The sequence below is a fragment of the Castanea sativa genome, chromosome 3 (genome assembly GCF_040712315.1).
Source record: "Castanea sativa cultivar Marrone di Chiusa Pesio chromosome 3, ASM4071231v1".
In the NCBI taxonomy this organism is placed as follows: domain Eukaryota; kingdom Viridiplantae; phylum Streptophyta; class Magnoliopsida; order Fagales; family Fagaceae; genus Castanea; species Castanea sativa.
Genome location: NC_134015.1, coordinates 46553142 through 46575383, shown reverse-complemented (window position 1 = coordinate 46575383; position 22242 = coordinate 46553142). Strand labels below are relative to the sequence as shown.

Here is a 22242-nt window from a genome sequence, read left to right as displayed (position 1 = left end):
AGATCTGGTCTCATCTTAAACATGAACAAGAAAGAACACAAAACCAAAATATTCAATCACATGAACACAAACCCAGAAAAAACTTCAACCCAAAACTTCCTTATCAAAAATCGATTCCCCCAACCCTTCTAAAACATTCTCCAAGCTTCCTCTCTCTTCCAAAACTCAAAGCTTCCTCTCTCTCTTCCAAAAAACGAAGATCTCTCTCTTCCAAAACACGTTCATGGCCAAAAGTTTCGAGCTCTACCTCCTTGCTCATTGCCACCGCCACCACCACAACTGGTTGTGGTGCTTTTTTTTTTTCTTAGACTGACCCATTATCTTTATCTCTTGATTTGTCTCAAACCCAAACCCAAATGCCTCAAGCTCTTAGCTCAGATCGGTGCTTTGCTCTCTCTCTCTATAGCTCAGATCGATGTCTTTCTCTCTCGGTGGGTCTCTCTGTCTTAAACCGTTGTCTCTCCCTCCCCAATTCCCCTTTTGGCTCGCCCCTCCTTGTTTCCTCCCCTCTCCACAACCTTCCATAGTTTTGATCTGGGTTTAGAGAGTGGCTGAGATCGGTGTGGTGGTAGTTGTGAAACAAAAATTGGTGGTGGTAGTTTTCGAAAAGAAGCAGATTTTACACCATTAACTTGCAGTGGCAGAGGTACAAGTGTTACTAGGCTGCCCCTTTTGCCCGAATAGTATGACCATATCTCCAATTGTAACACATTCAATCATTGGTTGACTAGTGTATCATTTCACGTACACATGTAAATTATGTATCTCATACCATTTAATTATTTAACTGTCAAATATGTAATGCAATTTGTATTCATTTCCCAAATATGAAATGCGCTTTTTACCCTGCTTTGTGTCTTTCTTTCTTTCTTTTTTGACCCAGTGAAATGGGTGATTCATAAGCATATCTTTCCATTACCCTTCTTTCCAAGGAAGAGGAATAATTACTGCTCCACTTTATTTAGATATGTTAAAAAATAAGATGTAAAAGAGAAAAAATGACAAAACAACATATAATTATCAGAATAAGACAGACCATTAAAATATATTAGCCTCATCACACGCGCTTCATACGTGACTATTTTTTTTTAGATATTTTTTTTATAAAAAAAAAAGGAACTTGGGATAGGTTTTTTTTTTTTTTAGAATTTGGGGTAGTTTTTTTTTTTTTTTTAGGAACATGGGGTAGTTTTGGTTGTGTAGATGGAGTAGTGGGAAGCAGGGGTGGAGCTGTGTTGAAGGTTGGGGGGGCCATCAAAATTTTGAAAAAATTTAAATTATATATATATAATTATTTTAGTATTTTCAAAGTTTAGTCTATAAAAATAAGAGCCCCCAAATATTTGAATTAGTTCAATGATGCTCTTAAAAAAAATAATTGGTCTAATAGTTATAGAGATATAATTTTATTTTTACAAATTCTATTTTTTATTGTAAAATGTGCTTTTACATCTGTTAAATATTTAATAAAGTTTGGCATCAAACATATTTGAATTTATCTTTTTTAACCCATTACGTGGCGATTAACAAGCCATCGATTCATTAAAAAAATCTTGTCACTAGAACTACACATGATATGTGTCTTTAGTTGACACATAATAGGTTAGAGCAAGATAGTTTTAAATATGTTTGGAGCCTAACTTATTTTAATGTCTTTAGTTGCATGTTTTTGAAATTTTCATTAGTTCAATTGAAAGATTTTTTACTTTAGCATAAAATTTGATAATTTGTATTTGAAATGAAACTTTTTAAGAATTTCACTATGAAAATGGAAAAAAAAAAAGAATTTTATTTTATAAAGATCGTCATCAAATATAACTCTGATTGAAAATACTAAGTTTTTTTTTTTTTTTGGTTGGGTGAGTGTATATATATAACTTGTCAAATAAAAAAGTGTGTATATATGTGTGTATATAAAATAAAAAAACGTGTGTGTATATATATATATATATGTATATGAGGGTTGTCTTGATAAATATATTAGTGCTGCAACTTGGCCCCCCCAAACAAAAATTCCTGGCTCCGCTCCTAGTGGGAAGTTTTATAGAACATGGGGTAGTTTTATAGACATGGGTAGAGTTTTTGTTTTTAATTTTTGTCAATTTATAGTTTTAACCTCATTTTTTTATTTTAAGAATAAGGATAAGTTAATTAAATTGGGGGTATTTTTGAAAGTAAGAAAGACAATAACTAACTTTCTAAATCCTCTTAATATATAGAGGTGAAATTTTTCATAAAAATACATTTATAATGAATGGGACTATTTAAGCTGCATTAAAACAATATTAGATTTGGGTCACTTCCCCTAACAAAAAGAGGGGGAATGATTTTCCAGACTTTCGAACTGGATGATAGAAATTTTCGGCTCAAACATGTTAGGCAGAGACTAGAATCTAGAATATGCAAACCTAGGAAAATGTTATTTGATTATATAATCTCCAGAAGGAACCTTTAGATGTCATCAATCTAATCACCATCCAATGAACCTTATTTATACCCATAACCAACAAATAGATGGACACATTTATTATGGAAATCTAAACTCGAATACCGGTAAATTGCATTTCCACATTAATTTCTTGCGCCAGAGAAATAGAGTCGGTTCTAGTATTGCAAGTCCACAATCTTCAATCTGGTGATCAAATTTCCGCAATTTATTAGAATGTGACCTTTGAAGAAAAGAGATGACTACCAAATGTGCCTCACATAATTGTGTGCCCTTGACAACTTCTACAGCATTCGTGAGTCTTTTTATTTTTATTATAATCATAGTGATACATTCTAAACGTATGCACTTTTTTAAATTCCGGGTTGTTGAATTGGGATAACCCTCCTAAAGGCAAGTCACATTACTTTTAACCATATATTAGAAAAAATAATGTTAAAGTATACCATTTTCATCCCATCTACATTTCTTCATAAAAATGAATCTTACATCAGTATCCATACAGCTCTCTGAAAAAAAAAACAAAAAACAAAAAACAAATACAGTATCAATAAAAATGAATCTTACAGCAGTACACATACAGCTCTCTAAAAGATATTAAATAAATAAATAAAAAAAAGGAAAAGAAATGAATCTTACAACAGTATCCATAGATTCCATACAACTCTCTAAAATATAATTTTACAATGACCACAAAATTTCCAAAGCTGGACTTTTAAAAAGGTCCACTTTAGAATCTCCCCCAATTTCTAATTAAAAGCAATTGGGCTTTACATACATACCACTCCTCTTCTCTCTCTCAATTTTCCGCCAAACTTTCCCAAAGATCCATCCCCCAACCATTTATCATCAACAACAAATGTCTGAAAAAGCAGCCCACAGCTGATTCAAATAAAAAAAAAAAAAAAATCAATAATGAATCTGAAATATAATGGACTCAGAGCCAATCACTTGTACTAACAGAAGGTACGTTGCAGCACTGTCTTCCATCTTTGACATAGCTAAGTGGTCCAAATATTCGACAATGTTTAAAATTTTCAAATTTCTTGTAAACTGACTACTTTGAAATCTCATCCCAAAAAAAAAACAAAAAAACAAAAAAACCATGGTTTTAAATACAAGAATGGTAGAAGAACCTGAAAAGGGATCGGTTCCTGGCTTTTACCAGACCGGTTTAGGGCCTAGTTCCCAGTTGAACCATCTGGTCTGGTTTAAACCTCAAGTAATTTTGTACTAAAAAGTCCACCTAAATCATGCATCTCAATGGAAGATAATTCTGAACACCATCCAAACAAGAATCAAGATTGGTTTTCTCTAACATGCAACCCAACCCAATGATCCCATTGGGTGGGTGGTTTCACCATACCCGTCGGTCTGTAGTGGGTCAATATGCGACCAACCTGAACTGACCCACGAACACCCATTCAAGTCTATCAATTCAGTGTATATTCATGTCTTGGTGAGAGAGAGAGCAGCTTACTATTGTTTTAAATGAACTTAAACTGTTCAACCATTTATTCAATTCGGAAGCCTTCATTCCCTGCAAATCCAATATACAGTGTCCCTGTGAATCATTTGAAATTTAACATATTCAAACATCCGTGCTGTTTTATGGAGGATGAGGCCAAAAAAAAAAAAACCCAGAGATGCATACACAAGTGCCCAAATGGGATATTTATCAATGGAATCATCATGTAATCAAGGTGACATGAGCAGGGAAGACTTAGATTTGAAGTTTATCAGGTATCATCTTTTATAGAAAAGGTAACCATACCACTATGATGAAATTCTTCCAAATAAGATCCCACTGAAAATAATAGCACCAAACCACTTGTTGGAAACAAATCTGAAAACAAGCAAAGACAATTCAATAAAAAAGATGAGCTGGTAGTGGTCAAAGATCAACAAAGAAGAAAGAGAACTTCTTAAAACAAACTAAATTGAGACTCATTATTAATTATTTTTATAAGTAAATTGTCTTAAAATAAAATTACGCACTTCCTATTGCAATCAGCACGTGATGATAGGTCAACCGTCCATATCTGCCAAGCTAATTGTCCAGATGCAGCTGTCAGAAATGCATAATATGGCCACCCTGCTCCACAATTTTTTCCCCAAAATAAAAAAGACTATAAGACCAGTACATTTAAAAGGAAATTGAAAATACAGAAAAATAGAAATACCAATCCCAAAATTAAATCCATTATAAGCCCAATTGTTAACACAGAGTTGCAGGTACAGAAAATAGAGCACATACCAATCCCAGCATTATATCCACAGAGGGCAAGACTACTGATGGATGCTATTCCAAACCCATTAATCCACTCCTTAGTCGAATCCCCAAATCTCAAAGCTGTAGATTTAACACCCACTTTCAAATCATCTTCTTTATCCTGAATGCATGTTAACAGCATTATTTATTAGAAAGCAAGGAGAAGTGCTATTACTCAACCCAGCAGATCTTGGAAACCACAAACCCTTAAATTATAATTATTTCTGATCAAGAAAGACACAACAGATTAAGTTTCTTCTTACCAATAAATTACACCATAAGATAAAAAACAATGAATAAAAAATTTAGATTTAATAATTAATTTGGTCCTCCAACTATTGGGTAAAGAGAAATTTAGTCCCTCAACTATTAATTCTTTGAATTTAGTCCCTCAACTTTCAAAATCAAGTCAATTTCATCCTTGGATCTCCTATCTGTTTAAATTTTAATGAAATAATAGTTGAAATTGATTGGAGTTCAAAATTTTTACACTTTCTATAATAACCTTTTAACTTGTGCTCCATTTTCCACATTAACTATATTCATTAAAATTTTAAAGGATAGTAAAATCAAGGATGAAATTGACTTAGTTTTGAAATTTTGAGGATTAAATTGGCACAATTAATAGCTGAGAGACTAATTTGAAATAATCAATGGTTGAGGGATCAAATTGAACCTTACCCAATAGTTGGGAGGACCAAATTCGTTATTTAACCAAAAATTTAAAATTCCAACAAGTTTTTTCAAAACTAAAAAAAGAATCTAGTTTTTTCAATGCCTTTCTCTTTCTAATGTTTAAAGGTTATATAACTAAAAGTATTATTACCTGAGGATTTATAGTAGATACAACCAGAGCAACAAAAAAGGTGCATATGCATTAACCAAAAACTAACAATGGAACCCCCTTAAAACAATACATAAAAACTTTTTAATAATAAAAAATATGGAAGTGCAGAATGCTAGATGAAATCAAAATAATAATAGCTCTTATGCAAATATGCAAACTAAAATAGTCCACTTTCTTCAGCCTAGATGAGATTAAGGGAAAACCAAGATACCAATTTATCTGTCAAAGAAAAGAGCAAAACATAAAGTAAAATAAACTACTACTGACAAAAACCATGAGAAAAGAATTTGCCCTAAGAAATGTTGTTCTAAATGGCTCCTACAAGTCAATACAGTTACATGGAGCAATTGCAGAGAATGAGGCAAAAGGAAATGAGATTACAACCTCGAACAGATATATAATAGTACCTGATGTGCATATATTGTATCATACACAAGAGTCCAAAATACTCCAGAAATGTACAATGGAAGCACTATAGCTGGATCCAGACTTCCTTTAACCGCAGCCCAGCCTAACAGAGCACCCCAGTTAAAGGTCAAACCTAGATAGGCTTGAGGCTGCAGTGACAAAGTTGTACTTAATCAGAATATTAGTTAAACTTCATGAAATTGATCATCAAATGAAAGAAAGAAACAAAGTTATTCTTGCATATGTTAGCAGAAACAGACATGTAAACATCATTACCCAAAATGTAAACCTCTTCATAAGAGGATAGGAGAATACTAGCAACAAGGATGAAGCCCCCAAAATGCGGCTGGAAGAAATAGATGAGCCACATTAATTTGATTAGATTTACAAAGAAAATTTGCAAAAGAAAAATGAAAACAAGAAGAAAATTCACAAATTACACAACAAAACTGTTGTCCCTTTGCAGCATTGTTTAACTAGGTTTCACAAAGAGAGTAAAATAGTAGAATCAAGACCTTGAAAACAAACTTGAAATCATTCAGTTTATAAAGCTTATAAACTCATTGCTAGCTTCCACCCAGATCAATGATCAGAGTAAATTATCATTGCAATGATTTTGATTTATTTCACAAAGTGCTTAAGCTTTAAAATTGCATCAATGCTCTCTTCCTTCACAAAATGCAACGAGAACACCCTTTTTCTGGAATTTGATAGTTCACCATTGAAAACACTGTGGGGTGTGCATTCAACTATGTTCTGTTTTAGAATTCTTAGATTTATTGAATCTGAGATTGTAAATTTTTGGGAGTGGTTTGGTACACACACAATATATTTGAACAATCTCCTCTTTTGAATAAATTTATAACTTACCAAAACAAAGTATAATACTAGTAGTGCAAACCTATCTCCCATATGGTGCTGAACACTAATGGCTCACATGGTCAGAAAACTACATTAGATTGTTGAAATAGAAATTTAATGTCATAGATCAAATTGTATTTACATGCATTAACAAAACAAAAAAGAAAGTATTTACATGCAAGCAAGCTAAAAGTTTGTATGGCCGGTTGTACATGCTTAGTAAACCAAGTTAAATCTTGTTCTAACTTTTGAATTTGACTTGCCTAACTATGCTATCAATTGTCACTCTACAGAGATAAGTCTAAAAGGTTAAAATATAAATTCATTTTTAGGAACATTTGTTGAAATGAAGCAACAAATCTCACTGATTGTTTTTGTGGGATCCTGCTCAAATGATGACTTGATAGCTCTCAATTCAGAAAACAAAATAGTCACAAATGTTGCAAAAGTTGGTGATTCATCATAGTAACTCAAGTAAGGCAGATTAAAACAACACTAACCTATAATCATTCAATTGAAGGAGAATCCCAAGACCCAAAAGCAACTGAAACCCAAGAAGACAAAGCCCTTGAAATGGTGACAAAAGACCACTTGCAACTGGTCGCAACTTTGTCCGTTCCACCTGCATTACAGAGAGTTATTTTATAAAAATGCTCTAGTTGAAGGAAGAATGATCTATCAAGATTCAGATCAAAATATCCTTAGGTTTCATTTTGTTATCAATCATATAAAGATAAAGAACAGTTGTATGGATGGGAGAGTCTGATGCTGCAATTTAACTTTAAAACTAAATGAAATTAATGAGGACTATAGAACTATAAAATAAAGGGAAATTTTAACAAATGCTCTAGGTGCATTGATTTAGGAAAAAAATTTAGAAACTTTTAATGGGAAAAGAAAAAAGTAATTGATTTTTTTTATTTTTTAATAACTTTTTATGTTTCCCATAAAAGTTTCAATATTTTCCTAAAATGGTCTATTAACAAATTTCCTTAGGACACCCATTAACTGGACCCTAAAATAAAATGTCAAAACCTAATATTTTTCTAAAATCCAATCATATGGTTTGAATTTTCAAGGCACTGAATCACGTGCACAAAAAAATAAATAAGTAATGAAAGAGCACAAGTTCTACAAGTACTCCAATGTTAAATAGACCTCGAGTACTTCAACTAGGTAAGTATTAAAAATTTTTAAGGTAGGTCATTGATATTAAAACCATTGATAACATAGTCAAAGGCATCCCAAAGATCTAGTCATCCTAGAGAAAATATTTGTTGATTCACGAAATTGAGTGCTATGGTATACTGTATACATCAAGTAGCATCAATGGTACATGAACATAGGCCAACTACTGACTATAGAATGCATACAAATTAAAATTATAAATTAATTAGGAAAACGAAGATCAAGTTCAAAAGATCATTTAACCCTCCGTTAAACTCACTCTCATTCCAAGAACCCATTGATACCATCTGGAAGCCATCCAATGGTGAAAGAATTCACTCTATCTCATGCCAAGAAACCCTCTTCCAGTTGTGTTGTTTTGGATGACTGGAATTTTTATTCCCCAAAAGGCTAAATTTAATTCTAATTAGTGCTTTCATATAATAAAAGTGTGCCTATGTATTTCAGTCATTTCGCTAGCTATCTAGCCCTGATGATTTTTTTTATCTCTATTGCTCTCTCTTTGGTCTATATGTTATGTGGGTTTTCTCTACATTACTTGTACATGTGCTTACAAAATGACAATACTTAAAGCTCAAGCTCAAGCTCAGAACCAACCACCACAAACATAAAATGAAAAAAATTGCATCATATGATACTACCTTTGTATCAATGTCGCGATCGATGAGGTCATTTATGGTACATCCAGCACCCCTGAGAAGCAAAGATCCACAACCAAACAGCAACATCATCTTAAAATCAGGCAAATGTCCTGGAATTGCCGCCAAGCTAATCGACCTGAACTGAACCAATTACACATGAAACGAATGCATATTTATCCAATTCATTGAATTGAAAGCAATCAAGCATTTTTTTTTTTTTGTTACTTACCACATACAAGGCCAAGCAAGGAGCCAAGTCCCAATGGGCTTATCGAGGCGAGCGAGATGAGCATAAGGTTGAACATGTTTCGGCAAATACAAGTCAATCCAAGAAGTAGACACCACCGCCCCTGCCGCCGCCGCCTTGGATCGATCACCATCATCATTGTTCTTTTCCTCGACGCTGCTTGTTGAAATGTGGGCAAAGAATCGAAAATCGCAACCGCATTTGAATATTTCAGAGGTGGGAGTGAAGGTGTTGGAATAATTAGGGTTAGGGATTGGGATTTGGTAAAAGGTAGTAGTAGTAGTAGGAGGAGGAGGAGAAGATAGGGGATTGAAGATGGAGCGAGCGAGATAGAAGGAAGAAGAAGAAAGAGAGGATTTCTGAAGCCTACGCATACGCAATGCTCCGCCCGCCAAATACCACGCCATTTTTGTTCCTCTGCATCACTCCCAGACTTATATCAGTGGATTTCAACAGGTGGAGGTTGTTTGGCAAACAAACGAGAGAGTATCTCACGCGCCTGGCGCATACAAAAATTTTGCCAAACGTAGAGGGTGATTGGTAAGAGCAACTACGTCAGCTCGTATAAAAATTTCGTCTATTTTACACAAAAAATCTCATTTTAAAATTTTACACATTTATTTTTACAAATCACTCACATCAGTTCATCTATTATACCACCTCTATTAATTAAATAATAATTTTCTCACTTTTTTTTTATTATTTCTCTCCAACTACCGCGTGCCTTCTCTTCATTTTTTGGTAATTTATCTCTCTCTCTCTCTTTCTCTCTCTCTCTCCTTCTCTTCATTTCTCTTTCAATCTCTCTCTCTCTCTCTCTCTCTCTCTCTCTCTACCCATCTCTCTACCCATTTTCCAACTCCGATCTCCGATCTACAGCACTGATCTCAGAGCCCAGCCGCGATCTCCGATCCACGCACCACCAAGCCCAGCCACGATCTCCGATCCACGCCGAGCCCAGCCGCGATCTCCGATCCATGCACCACCGATCTCCGATCCCCAGCACCACCGATCCCAGCTTCGATTCGCAGCTCTGCCGACCAAAGCATCGTGGGTGTGTTTGTGTATCTATGTGTTTTTTTTTTTTTTTTTTTGGAGCAAGTGTATGTCTGAGTTTGTTACTGAGTATCTGTGTTAATTTCTCTATGGATGATACTGAGTTTGTTGAGAATGGAGAAGAGAGAGGAAAAATGGAGCGAACGGGAAAGAAATAAAATAATCCATACACGAGCTACAGTAGCCGTGTATATTTACACAATACTGTAGCTTGTGTATGGATTTCCACATTTTTGACTATTTATACACCCACTGATGTGGGTGTTTTTTTTGCATAAAATGTGTAAAAATTGTACTTTCTTTTATTTTACAAATTTTTAACTGAGCTGGTGTGGATGCTCTAAGTTATTTTAAAAAAAAGGTTTCAGATCTGTATCTGGTCCAAGGTACTGAGCACGCTGCTAAGCCTCGAATTGGGCCTAAGAGCTCTCTAGTTTAAGAACGAATGGGCCTAATGGATTTTGGTCCGGGACCAAGGCTGACTACAACCTGGATCTGGGCTTGAGGGACCGAGTCGGACCTCACACAATGGATCAGGCTCAACCCAGCCCAACCCACTTCTTTTCCCTGAAACTAGAAGCTTCCTTCCAGCCTCCATCTCTCTCGCCTCTCTTCTGCTCTCTCACCTGAACTCAAAAAACAACAACGGCCAAGCCTTCATAACCGGAGCTTCAGCCACAGCCACCTTTCTTTGCCGTTTGCCACCACCATCATGGTGGCAGCCTCACCTCAACAATCAACTTCTCTCTTTCACCGAAGCTTCTCTCTAGGAATGCTATAAGCATATAGATAATAATTTTTGTATTGAGATTTAGTTAGTTAGTTAGTTACAATTGCAAGCATGTTAATCACATTTAACACATGTTGGAAGTATTAATACACATGGGGAATAATAGAATCAATGTTAATCATATTTAGCACATGTTGAGATTATTAATGCACATGGGGAATAATAGTTACAATAGGATAAGGCCATGTGGGCCAATGAGATTAGAGCTAGTCTCCTATAAATACATGATTGTAATCCAATATGAGATATGAATTGAAGAATAAACTAATTTCTTAGTGCATTAGTACATCTCTCTCTTTCTCTATGGAGGGTGACTACCTCGAATTAAGTCAATTTCCCTACAATTCTCATCAATCCCCCTACAATTCATACTCATCCCCATTAGGAACTTTTAGGTTTCTAACATTAACTTCTATTTGGTCCTTAGAGGGCCCTAAGCCAATTCCAAACCACAATACAAAAGGGATTATATTAAACCCAAACCAGGTAATGGGTGAATCTTAGAAAACCAAACAAAATTGTTAAATTAATTTTTTTTAAGCTTCCCTACGTTGTTTTCTATAATCTTAAACTCAAACCAAATTGTTAAATTCCAATGAAATTGATTTTTTTGTAAAGATCACAATTGCACTGAACCTCCCTTAGATCCATATCATAGATGTCAATTATAATCACAACTCAGTAATTCCAATACAAAAAAAAAAAAAAAAATCTAAGAAAGGTGGAGAGATGTGGGTCTCACCATTTTGAAGTAAATAGAGAAGCGACAATGGGCGACGACAGGGAGAAGAAGTCGTGTGTTAGCGGCTACAGGTTTAGATGTGGGTCTCACCGCCGACTACAGAGAGACGATGTCGCCTCTACCCTCTGCCTCTGCCTCCGCCTCCGCCTCCGCCTCCACCTCTGCCTCTAGTTCCGGTGTGTGAGAGCTAGATTCATTCTTCTCCAAAACCCCTTCCTTTCCCTCCAAAACACCTTCCCTCTTCACCGAAATATGATGGAGTTTTTGAATTTCATTTTATCTTTTGTTTTGCTTCCTTTAATCTTTTTATTTTGTTTTGAATTTCATTTGATTTTTTTTATTCCCTTTTCCTAGTCAGATTATTTTAAGATGTGTTTTGTATCGTGGCAGTGGCAGTGGCAGTGACAGTGGCAAGTATGAAATGTTGTGAAATTATTGTCAACGTAGCATTTCTTTTTTTAGAATATATATAAGTGATTTGAGGGCCAGAAACATATCTAGTCCTTGTAAATTGTTAAATTAGTCAAAACAATGCATATATTAATATTATCTACTAATTGTATTTCAAATATTTTGGGGCCAAGGTCCCCTTCAGCCCAATGTGGCTCGTCATTGGGAGTTTTGTGTGATAATAAAATGCATATTAATGCTTCGTTTATTTTGATGTAAAATATTTTACTGGTAAAAAATTTGACTGTAAAATATTTTCAAATGTTTGGAAGGACAAAATAAATGAAAATGCAAGCCACCACCAGCCACCCCAAATGAGCAAAAACCACCACCCAACATAAATCATTATTCCACCACCAACCACCCCAATAACCAGATCTGAAAGAGAGAAAAAAGACAACCACCACCTAAAAATTTGACCGTTAAACCACAAATTTGAGCACAAACCACCAACAATCCACAACATATGAGCATTAATCCACAAATCTGACCAAACCACTCCATAACCACCCAAAAGAAAGCCAAAAAAAAAAACTCACAAACCCATATTGAAATCCCAAAAACCCACTAAGCCAAAAACTCATATCAAAAGGGTTCAACCACCATTCATCGTAAAAACAACCTATAAAGATGAAACAGAACTGCAATCTACCAACACGTCGACCCACGTCTCCATCCCAGCCATCTATCGTCGCCGTTAAACCCAGACACCCATGACCCACAAATCATCCAAAAACCAAGGTCTATAAACCACACAGCAGTAAAAGGAAGAAGAAGAAAAAAAACCCAAAACTAAGAACCTATGGATAAGTCAACGATGGTGGAGATGGCCAAGAATCGGTGGAGCCGATGAACATTTAAGAATAACAAGAACTTAGGTGGAGCCAGAGATGGGTGGCGCTGGCAAAGGGTTGAGTTGGTGTTGGGTGGCGTCGGCAAAAGGTAGAGCCGATTATAGGTGGTGTTGAAGAAGGTGGAGCTAGTGGAAGAGAAGGATCAATGGTGGACTGGGTTATGGGTACAAAACTGAGAGAGCATGAGAGGGAGAGAGAGGCAGATGCATCGGGTGGATTGAGAAAGTGAAAATGTAAAATATTTTACTAACATTTCAAGTGTAAAACATTTTACAAATTTTTGCCTTAGTTGTTTTAGTTGACTGAAAATATTTTACTGTTGACCAAATGTTTTACCTTAAAACAAAATAAAAATATTTTCTTGAAAATATTTTATATCGAAAAAAACAGAGCGTAAGTTAAAAGGAAAAATTTTATAAGACTTAATGTTTGAGATGATTTGGCCATTTTCAAGGAGAAAGATTAATGCATTGTAAGAAAGAGTGACCAAGTTAAGGGGAAAAAAAAAATGTAGAGGGCCAAAAATTACATTAGTAGAAGAAAAAAAAAAAAGACATCATTTAAAGAAGTAAAAAAAAGTATGACTTCAGACTAAATAAAATGGAGGAAAAAATATATGTGGCTAATCCTAACTAATCTGTTGAGGATCAATAACCAACCCAAAATTTTGAGACCAAAGCTTTGTTGTTGTTGTATGAATTTTTGGTAACCACTGAATCTTCTGAATTGGAAAGTTGTTGTAGAGTATGCTTCTGAATTGGTTAGCCTGAGTATTTTTTCTCTTAAAAGAGTTTTTCTAAAGTTTTCCACTTCATCATCAGAATCAGTATATTCTTTTTAATTCCAGTTTTTATTGCTTCATATGTTCTTTTTAATTTTAATTTTTATTGCTTTGGACTGTAGTGATTATTACTGTGGTTGTGTCCTTTGTTAAACTCCTAATTTTGAGGATAAATAACAATTAATCCATTACCTTGCTTTGCTGGGGTCAATCTAGATATTCTCACATATGTTAAAAACTTATTTGCATTTTTAATATCATTTCGTATCCTAATATCTGCATTAGGTTTATCTAGCTTGTCCGTCAATACCATATATGTAGCTTTAATTTGACATTAGAATCAAGTAGGTTTTGGCTGTGTTGTGCACTTGCATATGATTATAGCACAACTGTATGAAAGAAAAAAATAATAGGTAGCTCAAATTTTATATAAAATGATACTACGTTACGTATCAAAACTCAATGAAAGACATATTTGTAAAAATAAATACCCACTAATGCATGTTTTTTATTTACTAGTTAGAATTTTGATATCACTAACATTATATCATTTGATATTAAATACTGTTTCATTGAAGAGGGGTCAAATACCCAAGTAACAATCATCAGGATAGATGCAAGTAAAAAGACATGTAAATAAAGAAACTCCTAAATCAACCTTTTTGACACTGCTATTTTAATATTTGGGAGGTACTCTTGTACTGCTGACACAACGACAGACGAAGAATGATAGCTAGGGAGAAATAAATGAAACTATGAGGCCGGCAGCTGAGCTAATTTTACAAAGAACAAAGTTTCTCTCCAAACTAGTTTGGAAAGAAACCCTTTAAACTTATCATATATCTTTTTTTTAGGTGTGAATTTTGAAAATCTAACCGTTGAATTTCATGTTCCTTATGTTCTTAACATGCATATCAAATTTCGTTCAAATCGGATTTTATTTACTATTTGATCAATGAACTTATTTTTTATACACAATTTTATATTACAAAAACTTGAAATTTTAACATTTGTTTGATGACATAGCAATTGATTTTTGATTTTCTTGAAATTTTGCAAGCATAAATAATATAATAAAAATATGCAATCCAACAGTTAGATTTTCAAATTTCACACTTAATATAAAAATATTTAATAAGTTTGAAGGGTTTCTCTCCAAACTAGTTTGGGGAGAAACTTTTTCCTTTTACAAATAAAGGGAAAAAAAGGAAGAAATCCTCTAGTTCTCTTTCTTTCTTTATCAATATCCACTAATGTGTAAAAAAAATACAAAATTACAATTCTAACCTACAAAAGACAAGCCAAAAAATGCAAGCACCAATATCCACTAATGTGTAAAAAAATACAAAATTACAATTCTAACCTACAAAAGACAAGCCAAAAAAATACAAGCACCGGTTGGACCTAATTTAGCTCAATTTGTGAGAGATTTTAATGTAATTTAAAAGCCTTTTTAAAGCCTTGCCACTGTCAATGGCTTCTCTGGCTCTATATCTACGGCCGCGGATATGTCCTCTGCACCATCACATCCCACTCCCAGCAAGTGATCTACTATTCCGGCATTTAAGGCGATCCGATCATAAGCAGGCCCTTTTTCACCGTGAATAGCTGCTAGACCCAATTCTATATTCTTTGTGAGCTGTACTTGCAGAAAATATAATTACTTGTCATAAAAAGTTAAAAATGGCAGAGGTAACAAATGAATTTAAGTAGAACTACAAAAATGGATTCAACGCTAACTAGGTTACACTTACACCTGCACAATACCAAAGCCAGAAATTTTTCTCGCAAAGGTTGCACAAAAAATTGCTAATACTTGTGTGAGTATATGTATCAACTAGCAAGTATGCCTTTTAATATGACATGTGTTGTTATTATATGTAGTAAAAGTTATATCAAAATAATTTTTCCAATGCTCAAAACAAATATTTTCTTTCATAAATTAGCTTTTACTTACATATTTGTGCTTTTGTGCTCTACATTCTTTAATTATTCTAAAATCATTTGTAAATGATTCTATACTAAATTTCCTCCTGGCAATCTCTCCTCCTACAAATATAGTTAAAGAACACTCAAAACCCCATTTTTCATGTTGTTTTGAAGTTTTGTTGTAAAAATCTTAATGGCTGAAATTCGTGGTCTCAATCTAAGATCACGTTATAAGGAGGCAATATAATCTTGTGGTAATAGGAGGGAGGAATTTCAAAAATCAAGAGCCTCCCCTCCCCCCTCCCTCTGCCTTAATTAGTGCCACTGCAACTGAATTCCTTTTCCTTGACTGCCCAAATGACAACTTCATGGAAATACTTATTAGGAGGTAAAAGACAACATTTAGATAATTTATTATCAGGAATGTGGCTGCCGACTGCCGAGTGTATTTTCATCAAAAGAAAGGTCAGATGATAATCCATGGAGAAAAGAGAACAGATGAGAACTCAGAAACTCTACCGATCTATCAGTTCTTGGAGTATTAGTAGGTTCAAAACCATAGTCCATGGCATTGACCTCGAGATTGAAATTCAGACGTGATACACCTGCAACAGTAAATTGTAAGGTTTCAGTATTAATTAATGATAAAATAATGGTGCCAGAATCTCAATCAACTGAACTGATCTGACAAAATTAAGTGAAGTACATAATCTCAACTAAATACATAGATAAAGACATGAATACAAGGGAACACAATGAAGATAAGGTAGCAAAATGATACAAACCATCAACTTCGAAAGCAGACGCCATACTTAGTGAACGGAAACCTGAGCAATAGTTTACAGGAAATCCTTTTGAAATGCTAGCTGACCGCAATCTTGTTGTCATCGAGAGGGCCCCTTCCTCACCCTACATTAACAGCATAATCAGATTATATCAAGTGGTTAGCTTGGAATACCTTGTGGATACTTGAATTACTGAATGGCATTATAGACCATCTTGACATTATATGAGAGCAAGCACACCCCTTTTAATTTCTTAATTAGCAGATCCCCTTTCAATGCAAAGTTGTTGAAAGTTAAATTTATAAAAATCCAACATAGCAATAGAATTTATAAAAGCAAAGTTCTGACCTTCACTACCAAGCCAGAATGAACACCTCTTCTCTTCATAAGCATCAACAGTGGTTCCTCATAACCATCATGATAAAATCCAGCAACCATTGCTTCCTTCCCTCAAGCCTGTTCGGAAAATGAAACTTTTTACATTCTGGACAACCAAGCTCTTCAGACTTACAAGGGTGGTTGACAAATTTTCATCCTAAAAAAAAGTTTTATGTACACACGCATAAACATGCATGTGATGTTCATGACTGATAATTTACTTTAAAGTAGGTACATCAATTGCAGATTAAGTAAATAAAAACAATTTAGGAACATTTTAACTTGCTGTGGATTCTGATGTATGGAAGAATCGAGATTTTTATATACTAAAAGGCCATTTGAGCTTTTTCACTCCACGAAGTATTCATCAAGAAGCAGCAATGACCAACAGTAAAAGGTAATAATACAGTAGTTAAATAATGACAGGTCTCACCTTCACAAATTGCTGAATCTTTTCAACTGTTGCCACAAGGGGGCGCTTTTTATATGCTCCCTCACACCAATCAATGAATAACTGCAATAATAATCTTTTTATAAGTATGAGCATCAGCTGAAATCACAAAATCTTGTTATTAGCTTCAACCAGTTTAGTGTCAGTAAATATGACATGTTAAACCTAGAGCACACACAAGGTATGCCAAAAGATGTATAATTTTCTAGGAGCTTCCTCCTACCCCTGATTTTTCTTTTAATTAAAGCATAATATAAGGAATCAAGAAATCTCAATACCAATATACTTCAGAAGATGAAATCCATAATTTCATTTGAAAATCAAACGAGAGGAAGAAAAAGAAAATGTTAGAACTAGAGCCTAAGAAAGATGTAATTGGAAAATCACTTCTATTTTTATTTAAATCTCTTTTAGTTATCATGTCGAATGCATTAGACCGGAAAAGGGATGAATATTCTCATCTTCAAACTAGGGTAAAATTTCAAAGAAGACACAATTATCTGGACAAAAAAAGAAGAAAAAGAAAAGCATTCATTCAATAAAGGTGATCCATTAAGACGAGTAAAAAGCATCTTTAGTTGATTTCTCATATGAGTTGATAGAAGCAAGTGCTTTCAATGACCAACTTGACTTGAACCTTGATGCACTTTGGTTTTATCAGGGAAAAAGCATCTGTAACTCTCTATCCATGTTAGCAGGAAGTAAATTAAAGATTCAGATGGTTAATGAAAATCTAGAATCATAATCTTAGCTCCTTAAAGTAACTAGTTTAACATAAAGTCGGGAAACACATTCAAACTGAGACGGCAAAATAATGTTGTCTTTAATATAAAGGACTTAATCGTTTATTTTTCAAAAAACAAATCCAACTAAATTCAGTTTTCACTTTTTCTCTTTTCGGTGCACTGAAAACAAATATTCCTTCACAGAAATAAGGGGATTAATGGGATACGTTTTGCCACCAAAAAAATAAATAAAAAGGCCTGGAATAATACTATTTGGTGAGATTTTCATACAGAGATGTGTGAGTTTCACGTTGACTTACGTATGCAAAACCAACCTCCTCATCCTGAAATAATAATAACAAAAGTTTAAAAAAAAAAAAGAGAAAAAATGTCCCAATGGAATGCAAAATGCAAATTACAGAGACCTCAAGAAGATCGTTTGCAAGCAATGGGGATAAGCTTGTATTTGCTCCCATAAACTTCAACATTTGTTCTTCAGTTATACCTCCTGAATTCAAATTCACAGCCCAAGTAGGACAAGTTTCAGAAAAAATGACACTATAGAATAAGATATTTCCAAGAAACATTTAAACATCATGAGAAAATTTACATGGAAGGCTACATTTTTATTGCAGCGGGAAAAAAAGGTCAAAAACAGTAAAATCATGGGATGCTTTTACTTCCACGTGGAATTCTTATTTAAAAACTGAGATGCATCACTGGCAACATCAACACTCTATATGAAATAGATTCTTATTGGAATCAAGAAGAATTATTTAATTCATGTAAGCTGAAGGCTGACCTTTGGTTTTGGTGGCATCCATTCGACACCATGAAGCAAGCAAGATTCACCATAACAGGATCAGGATCTAACTGCAGCGACAAACAATGTGCTTCTGAAGTAACGTGTGTTTCCATCATAAGGTTCACCATAATGAGTCAATGATCAAACGTCAGCAACTGAAGGAGGACCTGAATATAATTAGATGAATAAATCAACCAAAACAACCCTTGACTTTACTCAAAATTTACAAACCAATGGATTAGAAAGGCAGATTTTAGTTAGTTAAAGATTAAATTCAAAATAGACTAACCTTGGAAGGAAGAATCTTCCATGTATCTCTGCAACAAACAACCATAATATGTCAATAAATCACAAGTTCGATTGATCATAAATCTTGCATATATAGCAGGAAAAGTGCAATCTCGAAAGTGATCTTTAAATTTAATTTCCAAGCCACCCATGAATAATAGGCAACATGTTACTACTTATTTTTCTGGTTATCAAACAATAGTATCAAACCAAAAATTCAGAAGGATACCAAAATTTGGGATTTGAGATCAACTTCCTCACAGAGATTTGATTGGGCTGAACCTGAACCTACAGATTTCAATAAAGGAAATTGAGTCATCATGCAGAATCAGAAGTTTTAGAAACGCTGCAAAAAAAAAAAAATGACGCTAATGCCTAATTATTTTGTAATGATTCCATGAGAAAAGTTACAACTGTTGGGTCTGATTAGGTCACTTCAACTTGTTAACATTTGATTTTAGAAAAGAGAAATATATTGAATCCTGATGTGAAATACGGGGAGTTTTGATTATCATGATAATCTTCTTTAAGAAAATGAGAATTTAAATAATATATTTGAAACTTAAAAGGGTTTAGTTGTATAGGAAAAAAAATTAAGAAAATATAACTCACCATAACATAATTTTGAAAAATATATGAACCACCTAAAAAAGGAATAATATCAATCAAACATATCCAGAATAATAAAGTGATATATTTTTAGAGATTGATCGATGAAAAAAAAATTAAAAAATTGTTTAATTTTTAAGGAGAAAAAAATTATGTTCTACAGAATTTAGAGAAAAAATTATACATTATTTCATAATTATAACATAACCATCAATTTTCATGCATCACGTGAGTATTTATATAATTTTCAATGAAGTAGCTCTTCTTTCTACACAAACATTCCTCCCAAAGCATCACCAAAGTGGACCAAATGAACTGAAGTAAATGAAATGAATCAAAGTGGACCAAAATGTTATATTAATGCGATTCAACATAAGTATATATAGTAATAATAAATACTGTGCTTTAGTATTAAGAAATTATTATATTGAATTTGATTGTAAAAAAAGATATGAACTTGAAGGCAACATATATAATCAACGTTGCACAGGAGCTGGGGTGCTCCATTTTCTTGTTACCTGAGGATATTATAGAGGTAAGATTAATGCTGTAAAGTTGGATGTGTATATTCCTCACATTTAACACTACGGTGTAGTGTAACATGACTTATTATCTTCTGCACAACTTTTGCATCTGATTAGGTCACTTAAACTTCTTAACATTTAACTATATAAAAGCTAGGAAGCATGGGTGCGGCGTTTGGGCCGCCGCACCCGCGTCCGACTCGGCGCGACGCGGGGACGCGTAGGCGACGCTGTTGCCTGCGCGTCCGTGCCGCGTCAGACATTAAAAAAATATTTTTTTCGGCATGATTCGCACCAATATGGGGCCGATTTGGGCTGACGCGCGCAAAATTGGGCCGATTCGCGTCGATTCGGCCCGAATCGGTTGGTATTAGGCACAACACCGATGTCGGCGCAAATCGGCCGACACAGCCAAAATTCAAAAAAAAAAACAAGTGCGAAATGCACCGTTTAACTTGGCTGGAAAAAAAGAAAAGAAAAAAAAAGGGTGCAAACGCACCGTTTAGAAAAAAACCAAAACCCTATAACACATACACTCTCATTTCTCTTTAGTTTTCACTCAGTCCGTGCTCCATAGCTCTCAGCTGACTCAACCCTCTCCCTCTTCATATTTCTTGCGCCTCTCTCCCACTCTCTACCTTCACTCTTCAGCTATGCTAGGCTCTCTCACACTTTCTGCCTTCAGCGCTCCACTCCGTCTCCCCTGCTCTCCGTCTCCCCTCGGGTATCATAGCTCTCACACTCACACTCTTAGTTAATTGTTAATAGTTGATTTTTTATTTAGTTAATAGTTATTATTAATAGTCTTAAATTTGGTATATGTTTATATAATGTGAAAAAAGTATGCTTGGCAATATATTAAAAATATAAATAAAAATATTTTTAATAATTTTTAAATCGCCGCACCCGCACCCTATTTTTTCAAAAATTGCCGAGTCCCGCACCCACTCCCGCACCCTCACCCGAATCCCGAAACGCACCCGTGCTTCATAGTATAAAGAGAGATATACCAAATGTTGATATGAAGTATGGGAAGCTTCTATTTCTATAGTTCATTTTTTTTGAGATAATGATTCTGAACCTGTATACTTATTCAACTTCTGAACTTGAAGAGAGATTATTCCAATTGCAGAATTTTGTAGTCTTTCTTTAAGCAGTGAAATTTACACTGAAATGCTAATCAACCTAGCCAGTTTGACTCACCTCTTTAGGTCTATTCAGGCCAAAAGTTTTTTCTCATTTGGGAGAGTTTTTATTTATTTAGTATTTTTTTATGGCTTATTGGGCTTAATAAATAATCTGGCAAAAAGTAGGCATGAGCAGTGGTATGTCTATTTGTGCATTGGTGGTACCTTTGGGTTTTCCCAACCTGTAGCTTAGACGTAGGGCGATGACTACACACATGAGCTCTTTTTTTTTTCTTTGAAAAAAAATAATAATTTGGCTAAGCAAAGTTTTATTAAAAAGTTGTACATAGCTTAAATAAGTTGGAAAATAGGGTTACAAAAGGGCTTGATTGGTAGGAGGATTTTTGTTTTTGTTTTCAAAACAATATAAATATAATTTTGAAAAAATTGAACTTAAAACTAGTTTTCATATAATAATTTTTATATTTTACGTATTTGGCTCCCACTTTTAAGAAAAATTTTCAAAATACTAAAAACAAAAATAATTGTTTGAAAGACCATTTCTATTTTTGAGATTTAATATATATATATATATATATATTTACAAAAAGTAACATATAGAATCTGTAAATAACATTTTTTGTGGATAATGATAAGAGAATATAGCTCATCATGTTTTTATTTTATTTTTAATGATAAGTTTCAAATTTGAAATATGATAATTTTTTGTGATAAAGATAAACTCCTAAATTTAAGAGATAAAAGAGTTTGAACAAATATGTGGGGTCCATTGTTTTCAATTTATTTACAATTATGTCATTAAAAACATTTTTTGTATCCTGAAAACACCTCTAAGCTGTTTTCAAAATCCTGTTTTACGCTCTGTTTGTTTCAGCATCAACGTTTTTTGAAAAATGGTTCATTTTCCAAAGAGCATTTTCTGGAAAACTATATCATTTTGCAGTGTTTGGTAACAACCTTGAAAATGAGGTTGAAAATGTTTTCTGGTGTTTGGTATGCAAATTTTTATTTTTATTT

General features: G+C 34.0%; 2 protein-coding genes across 6 annotated transcripts; both read right to left on the bottom strand.

The window, feature by feature from the left end:
• Positions 1 to 2876: 2876 nt before the first annotated feature.
• On the bottom strand, positions 2877 to 9403 carry LOC142627049 (4-hydroxybenzoate polyprenyltransferase, mitochondrial-like). Of its 5 annotated transcripts, none has more exons than XR_012842748.1 (10): positions 8893 to 9403; positions 8664 to 8799; positions 7335 to 7456; positions 6250 to 6319; positions 5973 to 6122; positions 4704 to 4839; positions 4445 to 4541; positions 4221 to 4292; positions 3927 to 4010; positions 2877 to 3328 (listed from the first exon to the last, which is right to left on the bottom strand). XR_012842748.1 is itself a non-coding variant. In XM_075800835.1 (9 exons), the coding sequence occupies exons 1-8, from the start codon at positions 9315 to 9317 to the stop codon at positions 4223 to 4225; spliced, it is 1206 nt and encodes a 401-aa protein (XP_075656950.1). In that variant the 5' UTR covers positions 9318 to 9403; the 3' UTR covers positions 2877 to 3328; positions 4221 to 4222. The 5 variants fall into 5 exon arrangements, 1 of the variants encoding a protein (XP_075656950.1); XR_012842750.1 differs by having other exon boundaries at positions 2877 to 3309; XR_012842747.1 differs by having other exon boundaries at positions 3927 to 3986; positions 8893 to 9402.
• A 5633-nt stretch (positions 9404 to 15036) lies between these two features.
• LOC142629048 (uncharacterized) lies at positions 15037 to 16743 on the bottom strand. Its single transcript, XM_075803044.1, has 4 exons — positions 16646 to 16743; positions 16298 to 16421; positions 16032 to 16117; positions 15037 to 15222 (listed from the first exon to the last, which is right to left on the bottom strand). The coding sequence occupies exons 1-4, from the start codon at positions 16733 to 16735 to the stop codon at positions 15037 to 15039; spliced, it is 486 nt and encodes a 161-aa protein (XP_075659159.1). The 5' UTR covers positions 16736 to 16743.
• Between the last annotated feature and the right edge of the window lie 5499 nt (positions 16744 to 22242).

Coding starts and splice junctions, on each gene's coding strand:
- LOC142627049 (XM_075800835.1), bottom strand. CDS start 9,317: ATGGCGTGGTATTTGGCGGGCGGAGCATTGCGTATGCGTAGGCTTCAG. Junction 8,800..8,892: donor CTTGCTTGGCCTTGTATGTG/GTAAGTAACAAA, acceptor GGTTCAGTTCAG/GTCGATTAGCTTGGCGGCAA. Junction 7,457..8,663: donor ATCGCGACATTGATACAAAG/GTAGTATCATAT, acceptor TCTGTAATGCAG/GTGGAACGGACAAAGTTGCG.
- LOC142629048 (XM_075803044.1), bottom strand. CDS start 16,735: ATGGTTGCTGGATTTTATCATGATGGTTATGAGGAACCACTGTTGATG. Junction 16,118..16,297: donor GTCTGCTTTCGAAGTTGATG/GTTTGTATCATT, acceptor TTACTGTTGCAG/GTGTATCACGTCTGAATTTC. Junction 15,223..16,031: donor CTCCAAGAACTGATAGATCG/GTAGAGTTTCTG, acceptor CTGCAAGTACAG/CTCACAAAGAATATAGAATT.